The 26,109-nt window shown below is 40.5% G+C and overlaps 1 protein-coding gene across 3 annotated transcripts in view; it reads left to right on the top strand.

Annotated features, from left to right (window-relative positions):
* Positions 1–26,109, top strand: part of LOC110951560 (kelch-like protein 29) — a 326,566-nt gene that overhangs the window by 224,858 nt on the left and 75,599 nt on the right. For all 3 annotated transcript variants that reach the window (XM_022194687.2, XM_022194685.2, XM_022194686.2), the window contains one exon: positions 9,679–9,877. In XM_022194687.2, coding sequence (XP_022050379.1) covers positions 9,679–9,877 — 199 coding nt within the window. The remainder of the gene's footprint in view (positions 1–9,678; positions 9,878–26,109) is intronic.

The raw sequence follows: 26,109 nt of genomic DNA, 5'->3' as shown, positions 1-26,109 counted from the left end.
ATAGAAGTGGATACACATATGGGCGCCTCATAAATGCTGCTCATCCAGGAAGAATGGAACAAGGGGGGAATAAAGAGTGCATGTGTGGGCAGATGAGCTAAAAAGGAGTATCTCCATATGTCCTCAGTCTCCGGTGGATACTTTCCATATGTTCTACGTGTTAAAAAAAAAAACACTGAACTCCTTATTAGAAATGTGAAAAGATCATGTGCAGTGGGCCCGGTATCTTGCAGTTGGCACTGTAGCTGTTGTTAATTTGCATCCATTAGATGCCATCTCTGTATAAAAGTGTGTGAGGATTGCTTGGATGAGTAGGCGAGGAGATGAAAATGACAGGTCACACCATTCGTCTGGAGGGACGGCGCTCGCATTCACTTTTGCGTGCCTGTGCATGAGGGAGTGATTGCTCGAGAGCCTGTTGGAGATGGAGAGAGATGGAGTTGGATACATGCCTCCTCCTCTCATCTGCTCAGAGTGTCGCTCGCTGGTCTGGAGTGTCGTGAGTGCTCTCGTTTAACCTGCTTCATGTTGCATGCATGCACACATGTAGACAAATGAAAATCTCACCGTGTTACAGTTCAGAAGGCGTGCATCCAGTGTGCTGCGTGTAACTCCTCTCTCTACATGCTTTGACAGAGGATGGTAAAAAGCCCACACGCCTCAGCATTCATCAATATTTACCAGAGTTAACACCCAAGGAAGGTCTCAGTCTGTTCAAATATCGAGTTACTTTTTGGAGAAGTTTTTTGAGATGCTGAAAATTCAGCCTTCAACACAGTTTGAGGCTTTTAACAAATCTTAGAATATCCAAGTATTCATAAAGCACAAGAATAGCCTGAGTTCACCAAAAAGGTGCACAATTCATGAGTCTATCGACAACAGCAAGATTTCACAAAATAAACTTCTAGAAGATTTTTTTTACAGTTTGTGTTGTTGAGGTTAAAGTCGACATATTTGGCAAAATCCACCTAAAATTGACATAATTATGCATCTCCAGTATGTCCAGAGACCCAACGATTAGCTCTGAATCCATTTGGACTCCGCTTCCTCCTCCTTCTTTCTGCCACTGAGCAGACACAAATAGCTGGACTGGATATATATTTGAGATATCCAGAATTCAATTCCTCCTGGTCAGTAAGAACATTTCAGATATCTGCAATGTCATTCTTCCAGGACAAATTGCCTCACTTTTATCATTCATGTGTATGTATCTATATATATGGGGTTTCTCATTATAGATATATTCAGTTCAGCTTCAGTTATCTTTAATTTGAACTGCAAATATCTCCAGCTGAATTATGATTAGTTGTAATTCCAGTTGCAGATATCTACTGTTTAATTCTTACTCATCATAATTCCAGATATCTTTGATTCCCCTCAATACAAGATATCTACTTTGTCCTTTTTAGATGTCTTAAATTATGTTTTAACATATCAGAATATTGTCTCATCAGGATTTAATATCCTGCATTAGAGTTTTGATGAGGCGAAATGACATCGCAGATATCCGTGATTATGTCAGAAGCTACAGCGAGCGGGAAGCAGAGACGTCTTGCTTTTCAAACATACGGTACTACAACTGTAGCCGGATATGACAAGCTGTTTTACCGCCACGTCAGAGCAGCCTGAGGCTAAAGTTCTGGTAAATTTCAACCACAAGTAGCTGATGAATAAAGCCCTCATTTTCGCTGATGAGCTCTTTCTATTTCTTGGAATAGCCAAAACTGTAGATAGTGTCCACACTCACCTAATCTAAAGTTTTACAATTTGTTCTTTTACAGTGTGTGACTCTATATACTGTTACTGTATTTAAATTGACTAAAAACACATTTTTTTAACTGATATTTGCCATTATTTTCACTTTTTTATTTAAATTTATTTTTTATAGTATTTCAGCATTTGTTATTTATTTGTTTATTTTTGCATATTCTTTCCTGTGGACGCACGGTGGCTTTTTTTCACCTTTCAGCTAGATGATCTCACATCCCGGTCTTCCTGGGATCTTTCTGCATGGAGTTCGCATGTTCTCCCTGTGCATGCGTGGGTTTTCTCCAGGTTCTCCGGCTTCCTCCCACACTCCAAAATACATGCTGAGGGTAATTGGTAACTCTAAATTGTCTGTAGGTGTTAATGTCAGCGTGATCATTGTTTTTACTGTATATGTAGCCCTGTGATGTACTGGTGACTTGTCCAGGGTGTCCACTGTCTTTGCCTTGAGTCAGCTGGGATAGACTCCAGCCTCTCTGCGACCTTATTGAGGATTAAGTGGTGTATAGATAATGGACAGATGGATATTCTTCCTTACAGTGCAGCTTATACAAGTTAAAGGAGCTTGCCATAGAGCTCAGTTGGATTTAAAGCTGCAGGCATTTAAACAACCCATAAGGATCGGAGCTAAAACTAGCCGTGTTGTAGGGATGTTGAAATTAATGATCTGCATGCTATTTTGAGCTGAAACTTGAAATGCACATCCTGGGGACATGAGGCTTAATTACCTTGTTAAAAATGAATATAATATGGGACCTTTAATACAGATTGAGAAGATGAAATAATGAAATGTATATTTTTTTGACACAGTATCTCAGCTGTGGGATTGATGTACATGGTTTTCAGGTTGTGGTTGTCTTCGAAAGTTCAACCCCAAAATCACATGAATTATTCACCATTTCTCTCCTTCAGAGCAACAGATCCCTGTTGTCACTTGCGCTTTCTGGAAAGGTTACAAGGCGCAGCAGCGTTTTGGGCTAAATGCTACCATTAGCATGCTAACATGCAGGTATAATGTTCATACTAACACATAAAGTAGAGCTGAGGATGCTAGTGTTGTGAGTCAGTGCTGGGACTTTGACATGATTAAAGACCACAGAGTCTCTTCAGTTCATCCAGAGGAAAACATGAATCTTTGTGACCGATTTCATACGAATCCATCAAATGTTTTAACAGACAACAGTTTTGAGTAAACAGTTTCTGCAGTAATTTCTGCTTGTGTACTTTCAATGGCTGGCATCAAGCAGGACTCCTTTTTTTTTCTTCTTCTTTTGTGGGGTCTGACACTTTGGATTTGAATATTAGCACCAAGTGTGCAACTCTCCCTCATTTCCATGCCGATATATGCATGTGTGGGAGGAAGAGCGAGGAGCGGGAATGGAGGTGGAGAGAGAGGCAGAAAGTGAAAAAGAAGTGGGAGAGATAGTGAGTTAGTTAGAATTAGAGATGAGAGTAATTCTTTCTTCTTCTTTTTTTTTTGGAAATAGAAAGACAGAGGGAGGGAGATGGAGCCAGAGAGCTGAATTAAAGTAGAGCAGCAGACTCTGCTTCCATCCACTTACAGGGGATATCCCATGTTGTACATTTAATCAGCCTCAGAGATTATACATTGTCTTAATCTCACTAACAAGATTTACGGTCAAATCAACTTCCATACCGAACACACCGTCCAGATTAACGGCAGCTTTGACCACAAATAACACATTCTTTTTTAGCTGTACAATCACAGTAGAGACATTACCGCTGAATGTACCCATCTGTCTCCTTCTGTATTCACATGTGCATGCCTCTCGGTGTCTGTATGCGAGCGTGGGCGTATTTTTGGGCGGATATTTTTCCTGTATGTGGCAGCACTAGCCGTCCTTACCTTTTTGCAGACACCAGATGCTCTCTTTGAGGTAGTTTTACTGCCATTAAAAGATATTTGGCAAGCGAAGAGAGGCTGCAACAGATGTGGGTTTGTATGTAGCGAGGATTTGCAGATGGTACAGTGGGATGCCTTGGGTTTTTTTCTTTCCGTTTTTGTATATCATTTTCCACAGACAGACAACAGAAAGCATACCTAAGCTTGCATGTGTGACTGAGGATGGTTGTTCTGAGACAATACTGCATGTGTTCCATGAGTTCCAGCGCAGACACCCGTCACTGTTTTAAGACTCTTCAGTTGTCGACTGGTCGTGCCCAGAATTTGTCAAACTCTGGAAGCAGCTTGGTCCTAAAAAAGCACGTTTGATGACCATTTTTCAAAACTTACATTCATCGATATCCATTACAGGATGGACTGCACAAGAGAAGAGACGGGAAACACCTGGTATATGAACGATAGAGTTCCCAGCTCAACTAAGCTGTGTGGTTTTGGACTGCAAGAGAAGACCAGAACTTTTGGGCAAAACTAGAACTCTGCATAATTAGTTGACACCGTTATTCTTGCAAGTCTGCATCAGAGATACAAATTGTTTATACTCTGATACAGTCTATAGTACTGTTCGCACGGGATTAGTGTTACCTGAGGATCTCTGTTAATTTGTGAATTACCCCCACGTCCGTGTTTCTTGCAGTAGATTTGCACGGGATAAGCGAAGTCTGTATTTTACTTACTTGAATTGAGTCAAGATATGTCAAATCACGTTGCACCATCCGCTGTTGTCATGTCCATGTGGGGCACAGAATACGTTGTGGTACCTGCTCTGTCCAACATGCTGAACCGACAGTGTCGCCAGGACAACATACTTTGTGCTTTCCGGAACCCTTAGGCCCATGTGTCAAAGTTAAAAGCCTATGTTGTAGCAGCGCTATTGTTAGGGTCTCGTTGGGTTTAGGCACAAAAACCCGTTGGTTGGGTTCATGGAAAGCTTGTGGTTCGGGTTAAAATGATCAGCTTAATGTGGTATTTGGTCTTCATGGCAGCAGAAAATATATCAAAGCAGCAACATGACTTGAAAATAGTGGGCAGTGTTGTTGGGATAACGGGTGATCATGGCGTTTGTATTGAGCCTGTTGGAGGACAGGCCTAGAAAAATGTTTCTTACCGCATGGTGCTATGCATGTCATCCATCTCAATATCCTCCCAAATTTCCCTCTTCTTGTTGATCTGATTTTGCCATTTCTGCTAATGGGCCATAGGTCTGTTGTGTATCAGAATACTCCTGCATTTGCACCAAAAATACTGTCAATAATTTCCACCATAGCCTCCATAATTCAACGGGAAAAGAGGTAGAAAAAGGTGCACAATAAAAAAACAAACAAAAAAAAACTGAAAAAACAATCACTAAGATGCAGATTAGCATGGGACTACACAATGTGTGATGGAGTTTTGACTTGACAAATTACAGACATGGTGCATTCATGTGTGATTAAGATCACAGACATCCTTCTGCAATTATTACAGATCACTATTGATCCCGAGGTAACATTAATCCCGTGTGAATAGGACTTAAGATGATTATGCAACGACCTGCCACTAGACTCTAACCTTGTTTTTTACCCAATGGCTCAAACCTCCATCTTTTTCTCTCAACTTACTGGAAATTTGTCTTTTTTTTATCAGTTTTCAAGCCTCTCTTTCAAACCCCACCAGTCTTTGCTCTTCATTCAGTGTACTCTGCAATTCATCCTCCCTCGCTGCTCTCTGTTCTGTCACCTTTTACCAAAGTGCTGCAGCCTTTTGTGACCCTAAATTAACCAGGAGCACTTTGCAGCAGAACAACTGCAGGGACATTGTGGAGTACAGCTGGGTTCAGTCACAGAGACACATTCTGTTAGTAACTCAGGATTGAAACTGAGAGAATTGACATGCAGGAACTGTACTTGAAATGTCAGATTTCCTTTGGTAACAAACCTAATAAATTCTCCAAAATTCAATCTTGACCATTGAAACACCACAAACAGAACAATCAAGTCCATTTAGTAGCTGTTCTGTAGCGTCATATCACATACTCTGTTTCTAAGGCCAATGCTGAACTTTCATACCAACATGAAAGAAAGTTTCACAAAGCACTGAAGAATTTGAACTTTTGTATTAGTGATGTGCTCCATTTGTGAACTAAATCGTTAAAAATCACCGTCTCCCCCAATCAGCACTAGAGATGCCAGTGGGGTTAACAAATAATTAGTATTATATTAATGTATGAGGTTGGTTTACTGTTGCGTCGCGGCTGCAGTCCCAGCGGACAGCAGCTCACATCTCCCCACAGATGTTGTAAATCATCAACGTGGGACGGACAACATCTGGTAAAACCAGCACCGTTTGACAGTATTTTGATTTTCTTTGTCAAAATACTGTCAAACTGTGCTGGTTGGTTGAATATAGGTTTGCAACACTGCACACTGTAAAAAAAACAAAAAAAAACAACAACAACTAATAAATAAATAACCAGAAAAAATTCCATTAAACTGTAAAAGACAGTCATATCTATAAAATAAATATCAGTAAAAGAACATATTTTTTGCAGATTTAAATTCAGTGCAGTTTTTTTTTTTTTTAATGCGGACGTTATTTACAGTTTTGCCCTTTGGTATAGAAATGTATACTTTTTTCTATTCTTTGTTTAGATATTAGCTGTAGTTTAACAACACAGACAAAATCTTTAAAATACCTTTAATTTTTTTAACCCTTTATCAGATGTTTTGCATTTTAAAGAACTTCATTTTGTCAAACAATTCTATTTTTTTCAGATTTAAATACAATCAAAAATATTATGACTTTATGGTCAACTGTTGTAAAAAGACTTAGTGCCATTTGTGAAATTACAGATTTTTATATGGATATTGTTTCTAGTTTTGCCTCCTTTTGTTCTTACAGTCGACATGTAAATTAATACTTTTTAAATGTATTTCTTTTTTTATTTGTATAAAATGACAGTAGATTTTTTTTTTTAAATTACAGTGTGATTTTAATTTCAGAAACCAGCATGTATTGGAGCAGTGTGTTACCACATCCAGCCCTGCTAACAGTAGCGACACTCTGAAAACTAATCTGACTTTGTTTATCGGCAGATGCTGTGTTCCTGTTTGGTCTAAAAAGATAATGCAGATCAGCACATGACATGTGTCCACTTTGTTAAAGGGGTCAATATATAATTGTGGGAACTTTTGTAACATAGTTGACATTTTTGTTGTTTTCAGGTCTAAAATCAACATGGCCGCCTATAACCAAACACCACATGGCATTTTTAGAGAAAGATTCTTCTAAATATTATATATACAATTGAATAAAATTGGAAGTGATTTATAAAGATATTGTATTAAATAAGTCAGAAAGCCTCAGAGTTTTGCCAGACTTTTCTTCAGGAGGAAATGACATCATGTGGAGCAGGTCATGTGATCTGGAAGTAACACATTTCCTTGAGAGCTGTTTTTGTTATGGGCAACTTAGTTGAAAGTGATTTCTCAGACACAGATACAATTTGTTATTTTCCATATAAAGTTTAACATATCCCATGAACTTCAAAAGTCCTTCAATTATAGTTTGACCCAAAGACTTCTGAAAGTTAATAAAATGTAGAGCCGAACTTGCCTTGTCATCAAAATTAGCACTGCCAGATTGGAAGGCAGCCGGTGTTTTCTTACTTTTTGAACTAATCGAAGTATAAATTCCTGTTTAATCGACTGGGAAATTAGTTGCTGGGAACATCCCCCCGGCGAAAAACGCACAACCTGCAACTTCACACCTGAGGAGCCCAAAGACAAAAATTGGAGCCAGTCCACCTGCCGTTTCCAAAAAAAAGCAAGATTTCCAGATGCACCCATGGGAGGTTGAACCCATTTATTTCTGCTGTGCCATGAAGGGCACCACCTGGCTGGAACTGCCCCATATACAGCTTTAATTTAGCTCTGAGGGTCAGAACGGTCAGTAGTGGACCTATTTCAGATGACCTGCGGATGCCCGTACATGATCTCATGAGCCGAAATCTGCTTTAAACACTATGAAATTCAATCGCTTACTTTTTAAATTGTAATATTTAAAGAATATTTGTTGAATTAAAGCTTATGCATTTTCTTTTTTTCCAATTCAATCCAATTACAGGCATTAAGAACATGATACGTCATCCTAATGAGACTAATGCAGGTGATGTAGCGGCAGACCTGCAGAAAAGTAGCTTGTAATAAAAGTCCAGAGCAGAGAGCCTGAAGCTTAAGTCCTCCATTTGAGTGTGACATGACTCAGTAACTACTGGGTCAGGTCTCCCACAATGGGGGCACTTTAATTGGAAGTAGTAGCTCCTCTTGAGCCGGGGGAGTCTTCCCGGGAGAATATCCGAGTATTTTAAGTAGCCTGCTTTAGACTTTAGCTCCTCGTTCGTATTGGAACTGAGGTGCTTCGAGCAACCGGCGAGTGTTTATGAGGATATCGAGCTGTTTGTTTGACAAAATGCGCCGTGTGCATCGTGGGTAAGGAGAGGCAGGAAGTCCCAGTTTCAGGCTGGTGTTTTGTTAAAAGAGGAAATGTCACCGGGAGATTTCTGCTGTCATCTTTACATCCTCACTCTTCTTCCTGCCTCCTCCTCGGGCTCTTTCTTATTCCCTCCTTTCTGGTCAGATGCGTCAAGGAGAACAAATAGGAGTGTACCAAGGCCTCAAGTCGGAGGAGGAAGATGCTTAGGCAAGAGTGTCAGCTTATTGTTTGCTCTGTCCCCTGAACGATGTTTCTCTGAGTCTGTTGTTTTGTCGCTCGTCCCTCTCGGCGGATCTCGGTCACGTCGCTCTGAGCCGAAGGGGGTCAACGGGGTCAAATCTCCGTCCAGCTCTCTGTCGCTTTGTCCGAGCTTGTTTACAGCTTTTACTGTCGACACAGATGAGATTCCCATTGAGGGGCGGGTGGGGGGGGACACATACACTTGTGCAAGGAAAGGGGAAAAAAAAAAAGAGGAAAAAAAATACTCGACAGCCAGAGCTATAGACATGGTTGCCATGGCAACAGTATGTCCTTCCTCTGAACACCTATACAGTATAAGCACACATAAATGTATGCAGAGACGGTGCAAACATGCTCAAATATTTGTGTCGGCGAGGTTTCACTCGGATTTCCATCATTTAAGTATAAAATCCTAATCGATGTGAACCAACTCATCACTACTAGCAAATAAAAAGTGCAGATTTTAAGCCAAATTTGTGTCAAAATAATCTGTTCTCTCCCCCCGCCCCCAAAATAACTAGCTGAGGGCGCCGCAGCATCTTGGCTTGAATGGCTCGTGATTAGCCAGAACCGGATCTTAATTTTAGCAGCAAAAGAACATTAGCTGTCTGTTGAAAGATTTCATTTGGAGACGAGATAAAAGAGAAAAAAAATTACGAAGCAGAAGGTGGAAGTAAGATACCCCCCGCTGCCTCGCTTCAACTCTCACGGCGTAACCAAACGTGCATACGAAAGTAGAGGAAACTTTGCAGAAATGTTATTTGCGGCTTCTTGTTCCGTGATGAATAACTTTTAATGGCTGAGTCTCTGGAATGAAAATGTTGGCACATAAAACCATGCAGATATTGCAAGGTATCCTCTGTTTTTTTTCCATCCTTGTCAGGGCATTTTGTCCTACACAGGTATAAAAATAGCAAACTGACACATGCTGGGTGTTAAACTGAAGCTTTGAAGCTCTGACACTGACAGTAACTGATCTAATGGTCTCGCTACTGCCAGGTTTCCGCCGACTAACAGCCCTGGCTTTTATCTACAGTGATAGTTTCTTTTCCTGTCCTCTTTCAAGACATAAAAAAGTGTTATTTGTACAGCAAAAAACAACTTTAAAAATGAAGTTGAGTATTAAAACTACTGTGAAAGTCTGTATTTGCCAACTCTGATCTACCGTTCTTTGATCCTTCATGCCGGTTTTGCCCAGAGTATATTCATTTAAACTTTATTTTTGCTTGCGCTTCTGGCGGATTTAACATCTAATTCTTCTCCTTCTGTTTTCCCAGCATTTGTCGGAGCTGCTGGCGGTTGTGCGTCTCCCCTTCATCCATCCGTCCTACCTGCTGAATGTCGTGGACAACGAGGAGCTCATCAAATCGTCGGAGGCGTGTCGCGACCTGGTGAACGAATCCAAACGTTACCACATGTTGCCCCACGCGAGGCAGGAGATGCAGACGCCCAGGACCCGGCCGAGGCTTTCTGCAGGTACAAACAGGCATATAAGATGAACTGATGTGCAGCATCTGTGGTCCAGGTCGCAAGGTGCACCTCCCACACAACCAACCACTATTTATATTTTACTGCAGCGAGATGACAGCGAGGTCAGGACTCCACATGGAGAGCAGTGATTTAGGACACCATAATGTTTTGGGAACAACTAGTGTAAATACTGAACATGTCCACAGAAGGTCATACACTTCCAGTCAAACATTTGGACACACCTTATAAATTAAAGGTTTCTCTTTATTTACGTTGTAGATTCTCACTGAAGGCCTCAAAACTATGAATGAACACATATGGAACTAGAAAAGCACTCGGAGAGCGCAGACCTCCGCCAGGCTGGCTGTCTGTCTGTCTGTCTGTTTGTCTGTTTGTCTGTTAACAGCATAACTCAAAAAGTTATGGACGGTGGCCATCTCTCTCAATTGTACAGAGTCCTTCAAAAAAATCCTGGATCCAGACGGTGATCCGGATCACCTCCAAAATTTTATCGATTGTTACTTTTGCTCTTCCGGACATTCTGTAAAAAATTGGTGAAAATCCGTCCATAACTTTTTGAGTTATGCTGTTAACAGACAAACAGACAAACAAACTCCGATGATTACATAACCTCCTGGCAGAGGTAATTATGTAGTAAACAAAAAAGTGTGAAATAAGTTAAAACATGTTTTATATTTTAGATTCTTTAAATTAGACACCTTTTGCTTTGATTGCTGCTTTGAACATTCTTGGTATTCTGTCTATGAGCTTCATGAGGTAGAACCTGAAATGGTTTTCCAACAGTTTGAAGAAGTTCCCAGAGATGCTGAGCACTTGTCGGCTCTTTTTCCTTCACTCTGAGGTCCATCTCATCTCAAACCATCTGGACTGGATTCAGGTCAGGTGACTGTGGAGACGCAGCACTTCATCACTCTCCTTCTTGGTCAAATAGTCCTTCTACAGCCTGGAGGTGTGTTTGGGGTCATTGTCCTGTTGGAATGTAAACGATGGTCCAACAAAACACAGACCGGACGGGATGTCATGTCACTGCAGGATGCTGTGGGAGCCATGCTGGTTCAGTGTGCCTTGAATTTGGAGTAAATCCCCAACAGTGTCACCAGCAAAGCACCCCCACACCATCACACCTCCTCCTCCATGCTTCACAGTGGGAACCATGCATGTAGAGACCATCCGTTCACCTTTTCTGTGTCGCACAAAGACACGGCAGGTGGAACCAAAGATATCAAATTTGGACTCATCAAACCAAAGCCCAGATTTCCGCTGGTCTAATGTCCATTCCTTGTGTTTCTTGGCATAAACAAATCTCTTTTGTTTGTTGCTTTTCTTTAGTAGTGGTTTCTTAGCAGCTATTTGACCATAAAGCCCTGATTGGTCAGTCTCCTCTGAACAGTTGATGTAGAGATGTGTCTGCTACTGGAACTCTGTGTGGCGTTTATCTGGGCTCTGATCTGAGGTGCTGTTAAGTTGTGAAGTCTGAGGCTGGTGACTCAGATGAACTTATCCTCAGCAGCAGAGGTGACTCTTGGTCTTCCTTTCCTCATGTGAGCCAGTTTCGTTGTGGCGCTTGAAGGTTTTTGCAACTGCACTTTGGGGTTACATTCAAAGTTTTTGCAACTTTCCAGACTGACTGACCTTCAGTTCTTTAAGTAGTGATGTACTGTCGTTTTGCTTTACTTAACTGATTTGTTGTTGCCATAATATGGATTCTAACAGTAAAAAAAGGGCTGTCGACTGTGTATCAACCTGACTTCTACACAACACAAGTAAGAAGACAATAAATTCCACAAATTTACCTCAATAAGGCACACCTGTGAAGTGAAAACCATTTCAGGTTACCTCATGAAGCTCATTGAGAAAATGCTAATGTTTTCAAAGCAAAGGGTGGCTATTTTTAAGAATCTTAAATATAAAACATATTTAGATTCATTTCACAATTGTTTGCTACATAATTCCACATGTCTTACTTCATAGTTTTGATGTCTTCTGTATGTATCTACAATGTAGAAAGCAGTAAAAATAAAGAAAAAAACATTAATTGAGAAGGTGTGTCCAGACTTTTGACTGGTAGTGTAGTTCTAAATGTCTAGTAAAGCTTTTGGAGTTTAGAAGTAATATTTATATAAGTCAAGTTCTTTAATTTTATATGCTGTAGAGTCTGAACTACATTATTACAATAGTTACAGTATTCTCCAGGGAGGTAATGTAGTATTTTATATTTTTTTGTAGGGTAATCGGTTGTATTTATATAGCGCTTTTATCCAAAGCGCTTTACATGATGCGTCACATTCACCCATTCACACACTGATGGTGGAAGCTGCCATGCAAGGTGCTAACCACAACCCACCAGGAGCAATTAGGGGTTCAATGTCTTGCTCAGGGACACCTCGACATGAGCTCGATGGGCCGAGCATCGAACCGGCAACCTTCCAGTTACAAGACGGCCACTCTACTGAGCCGTGCCGCTCAGGGATTTGATCAACCCCAGTACTTTCTTGTGCGGTTACTTTAATGATGCTAATCTTTCAGGACAGGCCTTTTCTTTCCACTATCAGAGAAATGACTGATTAAAGTTACCATGAAAGGTTGAACATGTCCACCCGAACTCCTGCACTGAGGCTCTTTAACAGCAAACTCAACACGTAAGCATCTCCAACAAACTCTTTAGCAGCAGCTCTGCTAAGCAGCCAGCCAATCACTCGCCGTCTAACTGCCACCGATGTCGGAGACCACGTTTGTTTACGTTGTTAAAATCAAAGAATAATTCATGTAAATTGGAAGGCGCCTGCAAAATCGCTTTTGGCTGCGAGTTTTTTCCCCCTGCAGGTCAGCCAGGACCACACTCCTCAACCCTGTAAAGAGCTGCCTAATTACAGTGTCTGCATGGCATTATGAGTTTCGCACCAGCACACCTTACCATTCAGCACAACTTATTTTCTGCTCGGTGGAATAAAGATAATTGCCTAACAAATGGCACTTTATGGAGAGGTCAGTTTACCAGCCTGACTCCACTGTGCAGCCGGTGTTGTTTATTAGCCAGTAAACAAACACCGGGGAGGATTGCGTCAGGTCAGTATTTTTCTCTTTTTTTTTCCTTTCTCGCATCTTTAATTGCCTGTAATGCAGTTAGTTGCATGAGGGTTTATGAAGAATCATTTGCCTCTCGAGAGAAAACATTTGTTGCGTTATGCGCGCCCAGCGTCGTCCCATTACTCATCCTCGATCCAGTAGTTTCTCTTTGTTCTCTGCAGTTTCTTGAAGCATTTTTCTGTCAAGGCCCATTTTATAGTGTTTGGTATGTGCATATCTTATGCCTTCTGCATCCCCATTATGCAGGCTGAAGCGCGTATTGATTCGCAGTAGCTCGTGGCTCTGTACAACAGAATTATATAAATGCTGCTGGGATGAATACATTCATGATGCATTATACCCCAATGGCTCCATGATTGAGAAATATATGTAAGTTTTCCTGATTGCGTTTTGAACTCATCTGAAGCTAAAGTTCTTATTATGACTGACTCTCTGAGTGTGTGTGTGGCGGTTTCATAAGTGTGAAAAATGGTGCGTTCTAATGCACTGCAGCGTTAGATACAGAATGTCCTTTGACCCTCTCTGTAATAGTATGTATACTTGTAGTACTGAGTGGTGTAGAGTGTGTGTTTCTGCAGCGCTTGTCTGCATACATGCGTTGCTCAACCATCTGCTGCATTGGACGGGCTTGGGCTCTGCACAGCGGGGCCCTCGGTCTCTGGGATTGCAGTTTTAGACGTAAGGGGACGGCGAGGGAGATAAAATAAAGACTGGAAGGAGAGTTTGAGGTTGCCGGGGGAGTGTTGTCGGAGGATAAGAAAGTGAAAAAGGACGTGGGAGAACAGGAGGAGAGGTCAGTGTGTGGTCAGAGGGAGGAGGAGAGCCACGGAGCTAGGAGGGGGATCAGAAATGAAATTTGAAGGGCAGACATTTGATTGAGTTTATTCTTTGAGCATGTGTCTTCTTGTGTAAGCAGTAAGTGTGTGTGTGTGTGTGTGGGGGGGGCGAGTGCGTGTGTGTATTTTAAATGTGCGCAAGCAGATGGGGCACCACCTGAGCTCGGTTGATAAGTCTGTCAAGCGGAAAAAGAAAGGAAAACTGCCATCCGTGAAGCACTTCTTGCTGAGCGCAGTCAATCTGTGAACTTGTGTGTCGCGTGCATATGGGGGAGTATTATAGTCTTGGTGTGTGTGTGTGTGTGTGTGTGTGTGTGTGGGCCTGACACATTCGCTCCTTGTAATAAATTTGAGGTGAATTAAACTTTTTTTTGCAGCCTGGAAATTTAAGTTGCTCCTCTGAGACTCATTTTTAATTAACATTCTTTCACATTGAGCCTTAATATGCTCACGGTGCAGGTATTATTTCAGCATTTGTCAGCAGAGCCTAACCAATAATGGATTATTAAGGCGGAAATCAACATTTGAGACTCAAAAAAAAAATACTAGAAATGGTAAAATTATATATAAATATATTCAACAATTCTTTTTGAAAAATCAGGATCTTTTAATTTGGTAAAGCGAGGTGTTTTAGCATTTTGTCTTCAGGGATGCAGCAAATGAGACTCAATATGTTAATTGGTGAGCTTTTAGAGGTGCAGATTTTGTTCCCCTCCATCACATCCACACCAGCTGCTATTTCCCATTTTCAGTCTTTGTTGATGCTAAGTTAACCGGCTGTTGTCTGTAGCCTAATGGTCATTTTCTCAATCTATTATTACTTTTTAAAAAGAGTATTGAGGTACCACAGTTGCATATAAACTGTGCCGAACTTTTGTTAAATCTTTGGTGGACCAGCTGCACACGGTCGTGGTGAAATTGCAGTGAATATTTGTGGTATTTCTGCATAACTCTTTCTTGTTTCTCACACAGTTTTTCAAAACAGAATAGCTCTGTTGTTCTGCAGCACAAAACTAATTATATTCACACAAAAAAAAGTATAATTGGAAGACATTCCCAGTTTTAGGGTCTGCTTTTGTGGCAGGACAAATAAAAACAACTGGGTTTTGATCTAAACCACGATCTTTTCTTCTACTTAACCAAGTAGTGTTGTTGCCTGTATTTATCCAATTAGTTTGGTATTGTAGACAAAGGCAAAAAGTTACTGAAAATGCTACAAAAAATGTAAGATACTGCAAAGAAAACTCACTCCTGGACCCACCAAACACAAATATTGTTGCAGAAACATCAGTCCAGCTTGTGTTTATGTTCAGCTGACCGATGTACAGTGCATCTACACTCTTGTATGTTTGGAGGGTCAAAACCTTACCTCTAAATTAGTCGATTTCATCTACATAATTATTAATACTGTCGGGGTTTATCCTGAAAATCTTAGCTACATTGTTACTTAAGTTAGGTTATTCTCCATAATTAATAACACTGTAGGTTCTCAGCCATAATGCATGTATCACAGACAGGTAAATTAGATTATTTTCTTTTCTTTGTAGAGCTTGAATCCCTAGTTTTGTAAATTACTCGGGTCCAATGACACAATAAATAGCATTATAGGGTCTTAAGCCTAATGTTTAAAATTGTTTGGCTGCTTTTGTAATGCCAGTCTTTTTATTCTTTTACTGTAAAGCTTTGCTTTTGTCTTCAGTGTTCTGTTTCAGAACATTAACTTGATCGGACTGTTTTATTTATATTGCATGTTTTGTGTCTTACTTTTTGTTTAATTTTGTTTTATTGCTCTCATTTGGCATTTGTTTTGTTGTTAAGCACTTTAAAACTACTACGTATTGTTATTGCTAGTGTTAGTATTATTATGGCTTCTAGCTGCTGTATGTGTAAAAGTGTTACTAGGAGGTCTGAAATTGTAAAGTTACAGGATATAAAACCAAACCAGTTATTGACAGACACGTTAAAAGGACTATAAACTCTAGTCATGATTGTCCATCGGTACGTGAAACCAAAGTTTACCCATTCTTAATGCAGAAGTATTGATTAGGAGAACTTTAAATAGTAAAACATGATGGGAACAATGCCAGAACGTCAAACAGTAGCACAAATGTCTTTGCCAATTTCCCTATACTTGCCATGTTTTTGCCAAATGAAGCTCATCGCTCATGTCAAGGATAAGATCTCTGTTAATATGAATATTAATGGACTATGAAGAGCCGCTCTGCAATATGTTTAGAAGATGGAAAGGCGTAAACTTTTTTTAGCTTTAAAAAAAAACAAAAACGAGGGAGACATTTTAATGAGTACTTGCTCCATTAGCTGTAAGCTCTAAAAAAGTTATTTCTATTGTAGCCAAACAGAAGCAGCCAGATGGTTTTCACACTCGCCTTAATTGTGTTGTTTTTCCAGGTTTTTCTTTATATAGACTCCCGCTGCGCTGCATCGCTGGAGTTTCTTTCTTGACTTAATTGCCCGGTTTTTATTGATTGTTAATTTTTATATTAGCTGCTCTGACAGGTCACCACATTGTTTCACTGTGTGTGTTCCTATGCAGAGTTATTTCTACAAAAAAAAAGAATATTTGGAACGAGGCTGGACAAAGCTGTTTTTCTTTTCTCCCAGAGTGACTTCAAGGCAGTAAAAGTGTGAATAAGCACCATGACATGAGGTTTATTTCTGAGCTGCTGTGCTGACTGAAAATGAGGTGTTTCTTCAGTTTTGCTTTGCGCTTATTTGACATTCTGGAGCGGATTCTCTGCATATTATTTTATTAGATGTTAATTAAGCAGCCAAAAAAGATATTCGGCTTAGAAAATGGCTGTCTGTGATCTTCAGACGTAGACGCAATTTCAAATTTAAAGATGCACGCTGGGAGGTTTTCCATGTGCAGATGGTGTTATTGTTTCTGTTCTTTTAACATAATGTGATTTGAGTGGTATTTTTATCTCTTGTCTCGGTTAGTATACTTCATTTGTCCTACTGCAACTTTTCAGAAAGACATTTGGAGGCGTGTAGCTGATGTCTTTTGTTCGCAGCCTTCTGTCTTCCTCATTTGGCACCAGGAAAAGAGTCTGGGGTAAAGTGAAAACTATGAGTGTCTCGTAATGAATCCATGGCATTTTGCGTGGTGTATGTGTATCCATTAGCTGGTAATTGGTTAATTAGACTGTGGATGTGCATCTGATTAGCTGTCATTAGACTTTCCAGGGGATCATGGGGATTAAACAGCCGCCGGTGCTGCGAGTTCACTCACAAACATTTTCATGCCTCTTCGCTCTGAAACAGCCGATGCCCGAGGCGTTATGTTTTCCGGTTGTCCGTTCGTCTGTCCCAATTTCATGATTCCAGTATCTCTGGATCGCCTGGAGGGCAATGCTTCGGAATTGGCACAAATGTTTACTTGGACTCAAGGTTGATCTGATTATAATTTGGTGGAGGTCAGTGTGACCTGAGGAAAGACATTTCTGCCCGTAACTCAGGAATTTATACGGTAATGCTGGCAAAATTTCACACTAATCAGATAAAAAGATGAAGTGATGACACTTTATACCAAAAAGACCAAAGGTCAGCTTCACTTTACATAATAATATTTCTGTAAAAACAACTTTCTGGCCTTTATTTAAGATGATAACTCAGAAACAGGAGACACGAAGGCTATGTGGTCAGATCACTGACTTTGATTCTCTAGATTTTAGCTTCTTTGCAGCAGCGTTCATATTTGAAGAACTTTCTGCAGCCACCTTGCAACTTTGTGTTCAATCAAAAACAGCTTTACTGGCCAAACATGTGAGAACATACAAGGAATTTGAGTCTGTTTTTTGTTTCTCTCAGTAAACTTACACACGAAAGCCAGGATTATACTCCCTTGTGGATGCACACATGGACAGCTGGGGACACAACAGATGCATAGTTATTTTAAACTTTCTAGTGTGTTTGGAGGATGCATTCTCATTTCTGTGCAGTAGATCGGTATCTATGTATTTCACAAATAAACACTGCTTCACCTGGAGCTTATTAGCCACGCAAGCTTACAACAGACTGTAGTGGACAGATGACGAAATTTGTCGCTGAGATACTTGTGAATGCTAAAGGTTCAACACTGGACTAACACAGCAGAACAAGAACAGCAAAGCTCAAAGTCTCATCAAATCAATATCATTTATATATCCCTATATCAAAAAAAATTGTCACAAGGGGCATCAGTATCTCTACAGCAAACTTCTAGACACTAGAACTCAGTATTCATCTATGTCTGTATAGTGATAACTGCCATTTTTCCAAAAAGTTAATTCAGTCTTTTGACCTTCATTCAGTTTTTCTCACATTTTCCTTGGTCTGGGCTCATTTTTTCACTGCAATATAAAGTTTCCACTTCAATGCAACCAGCACAACCATGACGAGAAGGAAACAACACTCAAACATTTGTAATGCTGTAAATTGTGAAAGAAAAAAAAAAAGGAAGTTTGACTTCTTTGATTTTTACAAAAAACCTGGACATATACAACATTTTTCCAAATTCCCACCAGTGTTACCGGTACTGGAAAAAATGGTGTCGACCTACTATAGATATGTTACTGCTTACATTTTTAAGACTTCTACTAACTCTGCATTTTTCACGCTACGTTACACATCATCTCTATAAAGATGTTTCACCGTGCTGAATGTATCTTCCAACAATTTGCTCCTCTGTATGCTGCATTTATTTTACTGATCAAATATGTTTAATTCTGTTTTCGACCTCTTTCATGGTTGTCTCCTCTTTACTTTGTGGAAACACTGCCTGCAGTTCAACCAAATAGTCTGTTTTTTTTGCCTCCTGACTGTTTGTCACAGCAGTCAGTTTATTTTTTGTGATTTTTTTTTAACAGAACATATAGAGTTAAGTGAGTTTGATTAAATATTGAATTTTTGATTGGGTTTATTTGAACAATGGAACCAACCATCACATGTGATTAGTTCAAGGGTCTCAAATGTTTCAGTTTTTACAGTTTCTAGCTAGGATAAATTGTATTATTTTTATGATTTTTTTAAAAAATATATAGAACATGCCTGTCAAACTTTCCTGCAGGTTTTGCCCTTCAGATGATTAATACCTTTGATTAAACCCCTTCGAAGTCTGCACTACATATAATATGTGAATCTTGACAGACGGGGAAGTAAACTGCAAGTAGACTGATTGACTCGGGCACCACGATGCTGTAATTCTTAAATCACTGGATGTACTCTGACTTTATACACAAAACTGATTAGCCAACGTGTTCAGTTAGTTCAACAGATAACACTGAAAGGAATGTTTATGCTCTCTTAATGACATCTTCAATTTCTGTGTTGCATTGCTCAGGACTCAGGGAGATACCCATTTTCTCCAGCTTTATCTGCCTATGTTGGTTCATCCAGTACTCTCTGTTGTCAATCAGGACTTTACCCTTGAAGTCTCTGTCACTGACATATCTCATCTTTCCAATCTGGAACATGTTGTCGTAACTTTTTCTGCTGCTCTTGGATGAGCCTCCTGGCTTGGAACTCTCTCCACTTATTGGTTTCTTGACCGGCTTCTCTGGTGCACTTGGCTTCTTTCTCTTTGCCTTGGTCTCTACTTCACTGTCGAAATCCGACAGTGTATACGTACTCGGACTCAGACACCACGATGCTGTAATTCTTATATGTATATATGCTTGCATGCAGTTAAGCAGCAACAAAAGTTTTCCTTTCCTTGTGTTCGTACATGCACGCGACCCAGACGAACTCATACATTATGTCCCCATTTCCTTCTCTCCACATGTGTCGCTGTGCTCAGCTCAGGAGGGTGGAGAGCGCCAGGGCAAACTGTTAACTCAACCCAGCCAAGTGGAATAGCACTCAGACAAATGAGCTGTAATGACTAGGAGACGCAGGGGTCCAGCTCGGCTCACACTGTTTCTCTGTCTTGCTCACACACACACACACACACACACACACACACACACACACACACACACACACACACACACACACACACACACACACACACACACACACACACACACACACACACTGTTAAACCTTTAAATGCATACACTGTGGGAGGGAATCCTGAAACAGTAGCTGCACTCCTTCCCAGCCTGTTTCTCTCTCTCTCTTTTTCTGTCCACTTCATCCTCTGTAATCAAGCATTCATGTATCTATAAGCTGGAAAGTTAAACCACAGTGAGACTAACTGTTATAGCTGCAGGTTCACTCTATCATTCCCGCACAGGCATTTTATCCATCAGTCATTATACATGAAATTGTGTTTGCAGTTATAGATTACTGACTTTAAAGCTCCCCAGAACAAGATTTTGTTCTTTTTTTTCCCTGCAAAATTGGGATCAGCACTGTGGCGCGTATTACAGCAGGATTTTGGCTGCTCTCTAAATTACTCTGGAAATGTTGATATCAAACCTTATTGACCGTTTTACATTCCTGCAGCAGAAGGCAACCCAAATAAAACCCCGTGTTGCCGCAGCCTAGAATGGCTGGATTTCATTAGAACCGGCCCCGCACAAGAGCGTGGCTCGCATCCACGGCTGGGAGACAATAAAAGCTAGGCTGCTCTCTGAGGTCCGCGGCCCCGTAGGTGTGACATTCATCTCCTCATTCACACCTCTGCCAGCCAGCAGCTCCTCAGAGAGTAGTCGTAGCGTGCCACCGCTGCAAAGAAAGCAGAACAAGATTCACACCTTGTAAGGAGAGCATAAAAGATCATCAGATGACTTTCCTCTGAAGTCTGCCACCTACCGCTTCTGGCTCGGGCCCGATTATCACTCCGCCTCGCTGATCCCCGCGACGCTTCCTCAACTGCTCCTCATCAGCTCTGACACTGGCTCTTTTTCGTGGAATAATTGAATTTATTTGTCATCTTTCTGTCTGGCTGCACAACCTCAACACTAACCATTAAGTGAGGCGATGCCGACAGGGAAGCTGTCAGCAGCTTGGAAAGACAATAATAAGCTTTGCATTTTTTTTTTTTTTTTTTATGTCAGGACTTTGTTGATTATTGTCCTGCTCTGTGTAATTATTCAGCCTGGTTTGTCTTTTAGAGCCAATGCAGCGTGAGATTACTCTGTTTCACCTCTCAAACTGGAAAAGCAGGATGCAGGAGAATGTGCCAGAAATGTCTTAATCGCTCTATGTGAAGAGTGCCCTTCAGCGGATCCTCTTCCGATTTTATTTCTGGAGTCTGGAGATGGTATTTTGAGGGAGTGGAGAAGAGGAAGGAGGCAGTGAGGAACAGAATGAGTGAGCACAAAGTTGGATGCTGCGATCCACTGGAGGATTGCCGTATGAGTTTTTTTTATATTCCTTCGGCTTATCAGAGCAGTCTCAAGCAAACACGTCTATCTCAGCTCATGAATGTAACATGGAGGCAGTAAATCCAGATTGTATCCAGAATGTGTGAAAGGGCCGCAGCCAAAATTAAGGTTGCATCCACTTGACCTTTTGGCTATTATCAGCCTGAGCTACCGAGAAGCAGGAAAAGGGGGAGGCGGCGATCGTCTCGGCTGCAGCCAGAAAACTTGACTCGGTCTGTTCTTGAGCTGCAGTTCGTGCTCAGACCTGAAGTCAACAGCATTTACAGAAATGCGGATCAGCCTCGGCATCGTTCACACCACATCTGGCACTTTGACCCGCTGGTACCTGCTGCGAGGCTGGAAGGCAGCTTCAGCCTCATCCAGTATTCAGCAGGCAGAGTGGAGCTGCTTTGAGCTGGAGCTTCATATGTGCTGATGGTGCAGATCTGGTTGTTTGGACTGTGGGCGCATCTGTGCCTGCATCAGATCGTCAAATTGTAATATATAATATTTAAATACTACAAGATTTAGAGGGTTATTCCATCTAAGTTGTGGGAAAATATTTTCTTTCTTTTCTCCAGCTGTAAACATCCAAGTACAGTTACGCCCAGAGTCATTCATACCCGTACCAATTTAGATTTATAGTGAATTTTATATCTGAATAGTAGGTTGCTTCTGACTGGAAATTACATAAACAAGTGGCAGAAGATGGTAGTACATTCTGTTTGAGATATTAGTAATTCATTTTTATCTCTTTGTTTTATCCGATTCTTTTTTTAAAAAATGCTGTTTTTATGCCACATCAAATGTTCCTGGTAATTTCTACCATGTTCTGGAAAGTGCTATTACACTCTAAACTGAGAACAACTGATGCAGTAATTCTCTAGTCAGTTACTAGTCAAGTGTAAGTCACTGTTTTTCTAAAAGAGAAAAGAGAGCTGCACATTGTTGATGCTCACATAACAGCAGGGAAATGCTAAAAAGACATATGTGCCATAGTGCAAAGTATTGTCAAGAATTACAAGACGTTCTGCCGTGTGAAAAAGCTCAAGGGTGGTAGGAAGACAAAAGTGGTGACTCCTGTGCTGGTAAGAATGGTAGAGAGCAAGAAGAACCCACCAAGGCCATCCTGATGAATGTGAGCAGTTCTGGAAGCAACAACTCGGACAGACACTGAACTAGACGCCTACCAAGAACGGCTCTGAGTCTGTAAGACAAACATACAAAAGCTCAGCTGGACAAAGAAGAAAGATTTTCATCTTCATTTCTGCGGTTAGATGTGATGAAACTGGCGTCGTTTAGACTCAGAGATGTGGCTTTTACTTGGCAGCCCTGAGAAAAGAAGATGTTGCGAAGTCTTTCGAGGAAAACATCAGTCAGTCTGCAGAAAAGCTTGACTTGACATTGGACCTTCCACAAGACAATAACCAGAGACATACAGCCAAAGTGGACAAGAAATGGTTAAAAGAAAACAATACGAAACGTTGGAGCCAAAATTCAGAGTTTAGACATCAATTCCATTGAGAATCTGTGGAGGGAACTGAAAACCAGATTGATGAAAGGAAAGCCTTCAATGTTAAAGACCAGGAGAACTTTACAAAATCCCAGCCGAGATGTGCAGTACGCTTGTTAGCAGCTATAAGAACAGTGTGATTACAAATATAGGCATTGCCATTGGATTTTTCATTTAAAAATATGTTAAAAAAATTATTAATACCTCTTATCACTAACATTTCTACCATGGTGTCTTGCTGTCTTTTACTCTCACTTGTTTATTTCAAGTGAAACCAGAAAGAGGCTGTTGGTTAAAAAAACCACAAACAACCCATAACTGAATTTCCCTTCGGGGATGAATAAAGTGATTCTGATTCTGATAACTCACTATTTCGATATGGATATGAATTATTTTGAGCTCAACTGCATGTAGTTTTGTGTTTTTTTCCTCCCAAATTCCTGCATTTATGCCCCGTTCACCAATACATGATTTAAAAAATTTAACAGTAGCATCTCTCTCCAGTACAGTGTCCCAGTTACTCTGGAAAATCCATGGAAACAACGTCTGAACAGTTTACACAGGGATTATTTCTGCGGCAGAAAGTAGCTTTACCAAAAACTGTTTTGTGGAGACACAATGCTGGTGTAATTTTACAATTCTGTGAGCAACACAAACCAAACACCAATCAATTTTATTGTCTGTTTTGGAGGGAGAAATCTGAAGTAGTTATCCGAAAACCTGAACAGAATGAACCAAAACTGCTTTCCTGGCCTGATATTGAAAGATAAATGAGAACTGAGCCTACAAACATGGTGTTCGAGGACACTTGAAGCCTTGAAAAGGTTTGTCTTCTCTTCAAGTACATCAGCCAATTGCTGGAGTGTATATTTTTGCTGAGCAGATCCCCAACAGACAAGGAAATACACAGCTGCATGGAAACACACACGTATGAATTCATTTCACCTCCCCGGACCCTGACATTATTTGGGAGCCTTTGGCCCCCTGATCCTCACCATAGCAAATTAATACCCAGGGAGAGAAATCATGGGATTAGGAAATAAAAAAAAAAAAAACAGCTAAAGAGAGAGAATATAGAGAAGCAGCAGTGATAAGAGGAAATGCTTATGGACCAGCAGTGAGATATAAATGGCTCTGAGCCCTGAGAGACGGACTGCTGGTGTCACTGCAGCTCTGACACCCACTGAGTAAAAATCTTCCAGTTTTCTCCAGTTATACATGTTTACCCATACATATTTATGCATGTGATACCTTTGTTAATACACAGACACCATCCCTCCCCCCTTTTCTTCTTTCTTTCAGACTGGACTCGATGGCTGTTTGTCATTGTCATCGGTGCAGTCCTGTGATTTATGTGTTTAATGCCTCGCTGCAAACCAGAGAGATTTGATTGAGGAGAATGTTAAAGACTAGTGAAAAAACGGAGCGGAAGCTTATTGTAGGAACAATTATTTGAGCGATGTTCCCTTTCATAAAGTATACCTTTGAGTTAAATCCCTTGCAAATCTGTTTTTCTGCTCTAAACATTAAACAGGAGATCTACAAAGAGGAAAAAGAAGCAGAGAAGTTGGGGGAGGACTTTAAATCAATTTGTGGTGTGAATACACTGCGTGTGCGTGCATATATATATATTCACAGTAGAGGTGTTTTGTACATGAACAAGCAAATCTTTCACTCTGAATCCTCACGATGAACTGAATGGCCAAGGTCAATGACCCAATCAGTAGCTTTTGGCAATAGCTCCCCTCTCTGGTAACTGAAAGAGCTAAATCCACTCAGCTAGAATATACAGTATGTCATTACAGTGTATACAAAGGGCAGCAAAATCCACAGAAGCAGTTCTAATGCCATAGCTCAGCTGCAGATTGGTGGCCGCTGAGCTCTTAACCTCATAAAGAGAGTTTGTATAAGCCCAGATTTGCACAAAATTGAATCAAACAGTCCGAATCAGCGACAGACAAAAACAAGCAGGACTGAACCGAGGGTTTGATGTGATGATTTAATTAAAAAGAAAGAAAAACAAACTAAATATTTTTAAACAGAACTGGAGGAAACGATCTGAATCAGCAGGTAGCTCAAATTACTGCAACTGTTCAAATCTAAAGACAAACGTGTCTTGTAAGGAAATTGCAATACATTCTTTATTTCTCTGCAATTTGTAGATTATGTTGCTAAGCAGCAGAAGACTTCCAGTTCATAAATCAGGCTTTTATGAAACACAGCAGTCTCACCTCAAGGTCCCTTTAATTCCTCGTCTGGAGCTTAAAATCGCGTTGCATTATCTTCATCACAGCATGGTGTTTGACCGCTTGTCTTAAGAACTGAAGAGCAAGGAGGTTCTAAGTGACTAATTTTCCTGCTGATTAAATGAAATTTAAGTGTGGATTAGTCTGAAAGTGAGAAAACAGTGGTTGTGCTTTAACTTCAGCAGTATTACCACCAGCACTCTTCATTTCTTGCAAGTAGATGTCTATAAACCTGTCAACTATTCAATCAGTCTCCAACTATTTTGATAATCTATGAATCAGTATAAGTAGTTTTATGAGAACAAAAAAAATTCTCTGGATTCCAGCAGCTTAAATTTTCATTATTATTTTCTCCTCTATGACAGTAAACTGAATAACTTTGTGTTGTGGACAAAACAAGACTTTTTGCAAACACTGATCGACATTTTTCACCATTTTTTGACAATTTATAGACCAAACAACTGATTGAATAATTGAGAAAATACTTGACAATGAAAATAATGGTTAGTTACAACCCTACGTGCAGCCATATTATTATATTCTAGATCAAAATACTTACAGCCACGCTGGTTTTATGAGATGTCATGTGTCCCACTTTCTACCTGATTTACAACATCTTTACGGAGACGGAGGCTGCTCTCTGTCGCAGAATGTGGCTGCATAGCTTCTTACATACAAAAACTTACTGGTGTTGTACATCAATGAAATATTAGTGGCTTCCTTAACTGGCTTCCATTTCCGGTGCCAGGTAGTCACGGTAGCATCGTTTGGTTGACCAGTCCCATACAATCCATATGAAGATCTTCAAAATCTTTAGTATTTTCTGAATTTATCCTTCAGGTTGGCTTCAAAATTAAGCATTGAGTTCTTTACCTTGGAAACAGACTCTGATTGAAAGTTCCAGAACAGCTACCAGATGGACCTTTGAAGGCAGATTGTGTTGACAGCTACTGTCTCAATGTTCAAGATTAAATTTCGGAGATGGTATTTGTTGGGTTGCTTTTCTGTTACATTACAAACCACTTTTAGGCAAGGAAAGCTGATGTTGAGAGTATGGTTCTGGGTTACAGTATCATGAAAAATGGCCATCTTATTGTGGTAGAGGGCTTTTTGTGTCCCTGTGATTTATCGGCAGAGTCCCAAACTGGCTCAAAGTAAAGTTGCCGTTCCTTCTTGCCGAAATCAGTCAGTTGAATGGGTTCAGGTTCTTTCGTTTGTGGTGTGT

This window comes from Acanthochromis polyacanthus, chromosome 16 (assembly GCF_021347895.1).
Source record: "Acanthochromis polyacanthus isolate Apoly-LR-REF ecotype Palm Island chromosome 16, KAUST_Apoly_ChrSc, whole genome shotgun sequence".
Classification (NCBI taxonomy): Eukaryota; Metazoa; Chordata; class Actinopteri; family Pomacentridae; genus Acanthochromis; species Acanthochromis polyacanthus.
The sequence above is the reverse complement of the archived record's forward strand: the minus strand, read 5'-3'. Positions and strand labels throughout refer to the sequence as shown.